Raw genomic sequence first — 8,810 nt, 5'->3', positions numbered from 1 at the left:
TTTGTTATTTAATTTTTTTAAGTTAAAGTTAACGCATCTAGAAGTATCAGTTGACTTTGACCCAGTTTAGGCTCGTTATCTAGTGGACTTCAAACTATATATCATATCAATTTTCAGCGTTGTAAAAAATATTTACAGCAATCATATCAGACTAAAATGCGACCATTTTTAATTGGATGATTCTATAGAGATATATTTGTACAATTTGAAAAGAAAAGCATTTGTGATAGCATGTACTTCTAAAATTTAAATAACAAAATTGGAAAATTACACAAGGCAGCCTTCATCCTCTTCAATAAAACAAGTTTGATAATCTGATTGTAAACAATTTAAAACAAAAGTAATTAGAACGCAACATTTCGTTAGGTAAACTCGAATCTAAACTTTTCTTCGTGTCCTTCTTCTATGATGTGTGTGAGATGCACGTGATCAATGTCTGTTTCATCTGACAGCATGGTCCTCCATGTTCCTTTGAGGTAGTCATTACAATGAATTACTCCTCCGGGGCAATAGAGTGTATGACGTACAGGAAGTCGGAAGGCTGTTATGTGGAAGTCGCCATTGTCCACGAATTTTGCAAGAATGAAAAATCCCGAATCTTCTGACAAAGGACAATCTAAATGTGAAAAATCATGTTTTTCAATTCCTGCCCCACCATTTGTAGCCGTTACGTACTTTTCCAAGTATCCGTTTTCATAAGTGAAATCCTGGATTCCGTGACGGAAGAGCAAAGATATTTGTTCTTGTTGACTATCAGCAAAACTGCAACCATAATACCGCAAAAGTTCTGATGTGGCCTGTTCGGTTGGTATGTGTTTGTCAAATTCTAGTGGGAATATGATCTTTCCAGATTTTCCAGATATTGTACTTGATAACCATTGTGCGTCCTTTACTACCTTATGCTTTGGTACCAATGGAGGCAGGTCACTGAAACAAGCAAGGTCAATCAAGCTATACTGCCCTGGAACAATATCCGCTACCATTCCGTGTCCACCAGTCATAACAACAGAACCTGTTTTTCCAGCCCTTCGGAATGAAGCAAACTTATTCCATCGCTGTCTTATATAGGTAGTAAGTTCATTTGCTTCTGTGTCGTCATACACCTTCTGAAGGCGGCCTTGGAAATCATCTAGAGAGGAATCAGTGCCTTGTTCTATCTCTTCTTCTAATATTGGCGCAAAAACCTCTGCTCCACTGCCTGCTACCAATTTTTCAAAATCTTCAAACGAAATTTCATCGGTACTAACATTCGAGAAAGACTTCAAAATTTTTGACATATTTGCGTTTCTGTTCTTTTCCCAAACATATTCCGTGAATTCCCGGAAGTTTAATGTTCCTGATCCATCACGATCAGCCTCCAAAAATGCTTTTCGCATTACATTGACGCATTCTGCAGTTTCGGTTTCATTCATGACGTGATTACAAAAGTAGATTTGGAATTCCTCGAAGCAAATCTGTTCACTTTTATTTGTATCTACAGAATTAAAAACTAGATTACTTTCTTTTTCTGACATGTTTAAGCCAAGCCCTTGAAGGAAGTCTGCAAATTCGTTTTTATCCAACTGGCCGTTTCCATTCGTGTCAATCTTCATAAACATTGCCTTTATCTTCTCTGTACTTTCTTTTTCCAAGGAAGGACTCTTTTGTTGTGTTTCCTTTTCTGGTTCCACTATTTCAATAGAGGTGTTGAAAACATGCTTTTTAGTCTGTGCATCGGCTCGAAGCTTTGTTTTATTTAGAGCTGAATCGATATCCTCTTCTTGTTTAGTTGTTCCATTTTTCTTATTCCTTTTTTCCATATTTTTTAAATGCCGTTCCTTAAGGAGTTTTTGAACAGGCGTTGTTTTATCTCTAACGCACTGAACTATTTCCTCTAGGTCAGATAACCAGGCCCTTTTCACAGTTTCGTCATCGACAGCTATTTCCATTTCTAGCATTGGGACATTCGCCAGCCTAAATCTGCCTTTAAGATTTTTCATAAAACCACTGTACATTTCAAGGCTTTCTATTTTGGTATGTTTAATGAATGTGAATTCGCCTTTTTGATTGGAGTCATTGTCACTACTATAGTATCGAAGACACTGAGGTGTCAAAACACACCAACGTTTCACCCAGTTTGTCCAATTTGCCTGCTTCTTAGTACGTTTGTACACCTTGCCTTTTCTCATTACCTCTACAACCAACCACATGTAGAGACCGTCAATGCATGTGTTTATTTGTTGCTGTGATGTATTGGAAAAGGCAAAATCCTCCATAATTGATAACATTTCTTGAAAAGTAAATTTGTCTTTTGAGAAGACATCATCCGAAGATTTGAGATTATGTCCTAGATTGGCCAGAATTTTATCTAGAAGCCAACTTGCGTCCTCGCGGAAGATCACTGGTGGGTATGTATCTTCATCCATCAGACGATTTGTTATGCACCATAGTTTGTAAACATCTCCTGTTTCCAGCTTACTTTTTATTCCAGATTTAAGGATGCTCCAACTCAAATCCTCCAAATCACTGCAAGATTTTGAAAAAGCAACTCCAGGTTCCCGTATATTTTTCTTTACATACGCTTTGAAATCACTAAATTCTATAGTCGGCTCTGAAAACGTGTCGAAAAGTTTGCGTTCAGAAAATTGAATTGATTCATATCTAGAAGACGCTTTTGCCAGAAACCATTTCAATATTTCCTTATTTATGGTTACACTGTCGGGTCCGTCTTGATTATGTATAGCTTGCCAAACACTGGTCAACTGTTCTCCGGGCATTTTGACCTGCAAATAATAATGATGAAAATAATAATAGACAAACTTTATAAAACTTGTAGGAATTTTGGTCCACATTGCTCTTCAACTTCGTCCTTTATTTGGCTTTTTGAAAAACTTTTTTGGATTCGAGCGTCACTGATGAGTCTTTTGTAGACGAAACGCGCGTCTGACGTATATTCAAAATTTAGTCCTGGTATCTATGATGAGTTTATTGTACTCATATTTGTAACTGTACCCCATTATTAAGATGAGAATCATTACATATACGACTAATCCCACAATTTAATATGAACGTTATTACCCATGCTAATTTCGCAAAGAATAAGTACGTCTTTCTGGAATAAGACATAACTCATACCAAATGAAATAGATTTAAGAAGGATTTCTAAAATAATTACGGAACACACTTCGGACATGTGTAGGACTCTAAACTGCAATAGTCACACATAATATTTAGATACGCTGAAGTGCGTTGGTCATGACTCGGAAGTTCGATGGATAACAAAAGCAATGTCTTTTCAAGGTTGTAAATGTTAACATGTCAGTTAATAGAAATCAAATGTATTGTGAGAAGCAGCTATCGGGTAGTTATGTTAATCATCGATAGTATGTAGTTAATTTATACAGTATGAAACTACAAAAGATACCAGAGGAACAGTCAAACTCATGAATTGAATATTAACTGACAACGCTTGGGTAAAAATGAGAGAAGACAAACAGACATTGAGGACATACATATAATACCTTCATATATCTAGAATGATGCCAACATTGTTTGAAGAGATGTACATTTCAATGTTTCTAAATCAACAAGGTACTCACAGATGATGATAAAACAGTATATAAATTATCTCTTACTAGTGATCCTTATTTGCTAATTGCAGGATTTTTTTTATTTACACCATGCAAAAACATATTATACATTCCAATATGCCATAATTGTTTTATTCACATTGATGAATGCAAATTTAGATACTAACTAATTCTGATAAAAGAACAAATTCTAGAAAATGCACATCATATAGACCATCAAACACCAGCATTACAAAATGCCATAAGGCAAAATCAAATGACAAAACACATCAAACTAATGGACAACAAATGTTATATTTCTGACTTGGTACAGGCATTTTCAAATATAGAAAAGACATTGAAATAAGTGTACTAGCAGGAAAGCCAATTACGACTTAATTAAATTTTATTTTCACCGAGTCACGTACACTACATACATATATATCTGTTATGTAGTTTTTCAACTAGTTTGTATATTTATTTCACGATATGCTAATAAAAATATCGAAACTTGTATTCTAGAAAAAAACTTCTGAGTAAGAGACATCTTCATTAATAATCTTTCGTAAAATTCGTTGATGAAAAGAACGATGTCGAATATTGCAAAATTAAACATTCAACCCCTTGTAAGGTTCAAATGATACTTATATCTTTTATGTCATGTGTAAAATCTTTTCTAAGTCGATACTTATTATTTGTATTTCCTTGTAAAACATTATTCATTATAATCATTAACATGATAACCTTAGAGAACACGTAACTTTTACCATGTTTTATATAATTTCTACTTTTCTACACATCTCAAATGAGATTTTTACCTACTACACGTCTTAAACTGACACAGATTATGTAACGAAGTCACCTTTGACCTTTTACAAATAAACTTACAAATTTCTTTAAGTACCTTATTCCTGTACAATTCAAATGCGTTACAGTGTATTTCATGTTAAACTTATCCTGCAGAAACAAAAAAATGTTTCAATCATCATTTTGGTTTTACTTTTCGTGAAGATAAACAAGTCCTAAATTCATTTGCTATTGCATTCTCTTTCATTTTATTGTAATGCAAAGAACATTGTATTTAGTGTTTTATTTTGTCAGTTTTAATGAGGAAAATCATGTTGTGCACTTATATAATGTATATCAATAAAACAGGATATAAAATAGGCAAAAGATTCAAAAAGGATTTTCTAATCTTATAAATGAAAGATCTAAGCAACATAAAACTTGTGGGAAAAGGGGGTAACGTTTGGTCCGAAGGTATACAGATTCTGCTCAATTATTAACACATATTTTGTAGTTAAGGATGATTCGCACAAATCTGTAGTCATCTGTGGCACCACATATATTAATAAAGGGTCAATCGGATCGTGATGGCGTCCGTCAAACTTTCGCAAGATGATACGCTTTTCCCTTGATTAATTAGTTTTCTTGTAAAAACAACTTTCTATCAAGGAAATATGTTCGGAAACGAAAGATCTGTAGTACTGTATCATCTTTGAAATAAGAACTCCATATACAGATTTTGACTACATAGATATTGAAAGCTTACAATTGGAAAGGTGAAATGTTTTCATTTTGTCGTAAAGTTAATTTTTACGACCATTACCATCAATTTCCAAATGAAATTCAAGATATGGCGCAGACTTAACTATATGTATCTCTGGTAACCTTTATTTCTATTTCTTTGAAAAATACATGTTCATCGATTATCACTAACTAGTGTCCAAGGAAAACTAACAACCAGAAAATAATTTCCTCGTGAATCTATAATTTCCTATTTTCAATGATAAAGATGTGGAGATTTACTATTAAACATGATTCAGTATACCTGATGAAAACAAATTATAGGTTTGATATCTCATTTTAGAAGATACTTATAAATAATATAATACTAGGATATATCTTGGTTCAAGAAGTATGCATGATAAGTCTTAACATTATTGACAATTATATACATCATCTGGTTTTAAGACTTTTGTAAGAGTTAAACGAAAATTAACGTGTTAGGAAATATGGCAAACACATTGTCAGTGTGGAATTTTTTTTTAAAAGGGATCGTTATTCAAATGATATTTAAAAACAAACTACTAATAAAGAAAAGAAAAAACCGAACTCCGAGAAAAAGGTAAAAGGCAAAATCAAAATCCCAAACATCAAAATCCAAAACATATTAAACGAATGAATAACAACTGTCATATTCCTGACTTTGAACAAGCATCATTTTCTCATGTAAAAAACGGAGTTTTAAACCTAGTTAGTTTAGCTAGCTAAACTTCCTTTATATGAAAGCACTTCCACTGTTATTCATCAGACTCTACTCTGAATCATCAATCAGATAAGAGCGAGACAAATCAAATTTAATGAGCAAAAGACACTTTTGACAAATATACAAACTTCAACTACTTCTTTGTTGTTGAGGAAATAAATAAATTCACACGGAAATATGTAGTTTTGTCGTGAGAAAAAATAAAAATTAGAATTTCCTCCATATACAATCGATTTCTGAAAATTATTCAATATTACTTACTGCACTCATTTCAACATTAAGATAGAACGAAGAGGATATGGTGTGTTTATCTATGACACAAAATGAAAACATGCACAGGAAAAATCACAAAATGCAAAGTAACAGAACTTTTATCGTTGTTCTTCATATCAAAGATGAGGCATTCAACACGGATTCAAATGTTCCCACCTCACTGCTAGTAAAAGACGGCCCTTGACCGCTTTGAGCGGAATTCTTAGCAAACAGACTACCACAAGACGACTTCGAGTTAAATTTACAAGTTTAGTTCAGAGAATTACTCGAACAATTAGTTATATAAAAAGGATATCACATGTAAGATTATTTATAAAAACAATTGCCAAAAACGAGAATTTCTTTTTACGAAAACGAATACTATATATATACAGACAAAAGAAATATATCCATGGGAAACTAGACATAATCAACTGGTCTTTATGAAAAGTTTACCCAGTGAAATAGAAATTTTACGCCTTAGTATTTCCGAAATTTTGCACTAGAAATCCAAACTTATTGTTTCCCAGTGAAATGTTTCTATTTCTGGTTTCCTTTTAAAATAAATTGTCGACGACTCTGGTCAGCTCCATAAATTGTCTCAGTAGTGCGTTTATAATAGACACTCATTTTAGCATATGTATATATGTGAAACATCATGAAAATTGTCTGCGTTGCCTAAAGGCTTACAATATTTATGAAATTTAACTGATAAATAAGTATCGCTTTTTGTAGAGTTATTGCTTTCGAAGACGATAAACTTGTAAAATAAAAAACGTAAACTATTATTCAAATTTATTGTATGTGAATATCTTAAAAATCAAAACATGCAAAAATAGAAAATAAAACTCAGCAAAAAAACAAGCAAATGTTAGATTATAAGGAAAATAAACCGTCTGAGCATACAAAATATGTATGTTTTTGAAACGTTTTTGAAATCTATTGCAAAACACCTCTTAAAATAATAACTATCTCTGGAATTGACATCTTCCTGTTCCTCATTTAACAACATCAATAACGATAGGAGGAAAAGACACAGGTTGTTCAAGTACTACTTAAATTTTGATCAGGAATCTTACTACGAATTGCATTTGTTTTATTACTTGTAACCTAAGAACTGTTTAGAAATATTGATACATGCATTTTTTTGTATTCGATGCATAATATATGTGTAAATACTACGAAATGTAGGTTCTTTTAGATGCTTTGTATTTCAATAGTAGTGTTTACTATAATTATAGGTAAATTTCAACCCCCAACTATACGTTCATTTTCTTAGTTATCTAACGGTTAACAATTGTATAACATGTCAAAACTGATAGAAAGTAATACTTATGGCCACAAAATATTCTTTACGAAAGAAATAAAAACTTCCCCAAAATCAGATGGTATCTCTGGAGTTCATTCAACTAAAATTATAAATTTCTATTTGAAAATAAAAATTTTTTTTTACAAAAAATATTGATTTATTTATCTGTACAGCAAACCAACCCCAAGTGATGACAATACAATGCCAACTACTGAATAATGATAAGCTGGATTTCATTTGTATTAAATTTTAGAATAAACCAATGTAAAACTTGCATCTTTCCTTGTTTATCTTCACCAAGTAAATTTGAAAATCGCTAATTTAATCACCGCGAAAAAGGGATAGAAAGCACTTCACAGAAAATAAATTATCCACGGAAATAACAACTACCCTATTTCCACTGTAATGAGTGCCAATGAGAAAACTCTCCAAGTCCCAATTTGTAAAAGAAGAAACTTTATAGTTCAAAGAACGGAAAGGGGCTTTTGTGGCCGAGTGATCTAAGTAGTTACTACTGTATTCACAATCCAGTCGACACTGAAGTTGCGAGTTCGAACCCCGCTCGTGCGGGTGCACTCGACTCCAGTCTTAATTGACTAGGATTGTCAGTTTTCCTACCGAAGGTTAGTGGTTTTTCTCCGGGCCGCCTAAATGCGGTGATTAAAAGTAGCGTTAAAACAGCAACACTCAAATAAAAGTACGGTCTTCAACTTGAAGCCTATGCTCTCATCGAACAGCTATAGTATGTTTTAATGAGTTACTAAGATGATGATGATCTGCATTAATACATCAGTCTTGATATTTATCACTACAAAACCAAATAATAATTAATACAATGTTCACCATTTTATACAAAATTGACAACAGCTTATCATTCCCTTGATAATTAACTAAACTACCAAGGTTAGATAAACGTCCACCATCTTATGTTACATGTACTTACTGGTATTGATGTCTCAAGTCGTACAATAGTCACTACAGTGGGGATTTCCTTCAGCTATGCAAAATATATCTGACTCCTCGGTTTTATAAGATTAATTTTATATTGGTAACACTGTATTTACTTGTACACATCTACTTCGTGCTTTCCGGAGGAAGACAAACTGAAGTGTGATAATAAATATAAACAGATATTCATCAAATAATTGATTTTGTTTAAATTATTCTTAGAAATATATAATTTTCAATGAAAATATGTAAAGCTGAATCCGCTGCTAAATTATAAGGGATGATATATTTAAAACTTATTCTTCATTATAAAATTATTGATCATTTGAAATTTTATTCATTAAGCGTTTTCCAAGTTTAACAGGACACATATACTAATAACTCATGTTGGAAAGAAGCAAAAACTAGAATGTAGATTTATAAGAAATAAACAAAAAGATAAATCACAAAAATCAAAAAGAAAAGATAAAATACCGTATTTCGA

General features: G+C 32.4%; 1 protein-coding gene across 1 annotated transcript; it reads right to left on the bottom strand.

The window, feature by feature from the left end:
• On the bottom strand, positions 1-8,470 carry LOC134697392 (switch-associated protein 70-like). Its single transcript, XM_063559648.1, has 2 exons — positions 8,322-8,470; positions 1-2,762 (listed from the first exon to the last, which is right to left on the bottom strand). The coding sequence occupies exon 2, from the start codon at positions 2,754-2,756 to the stop codon at positions 363-365; it is 2,394 nt and encodes a 797-aa protein (XP_063415718.1). The 5' UTR covers positions 2,757-2,762; positions 8,322-8,470; the 3' UTR covers positions 1-362.
• Between the last annotated feature and the right edge of the window lie 340 nt (positions 8,471-8,810).

The sequence above is a fragment of the Mytilus trossulus genome, chromosome 14, assembly GCF_036588685.1.
Source record: "Mytilus trossulus isolate FHL-02 chromosome 14, PNRI_Mtr1.1.1.hap1, whole genome shotgun sequence".
Taxonomy (NCBI): domain Eukaryota; kingdom Metazoa; phylum Mollusca; class Bivalvia; order Mytilida; family Mytilidae; genus Mytilus; species Mytilus trossulus.
This window is presented reverse-complemented; position numbering and strand designations above follow the sequence as displayed.

Excerpts from the sequence above, each read along its gene's own strand:
- LOC134697392 (XM_063559648.1), bottom strand. The coding sequence starts at position 2,756 with ATGCCCGGAGAACAGTTGACCAGTGTTTGGCAAGCTATACATAATCAA.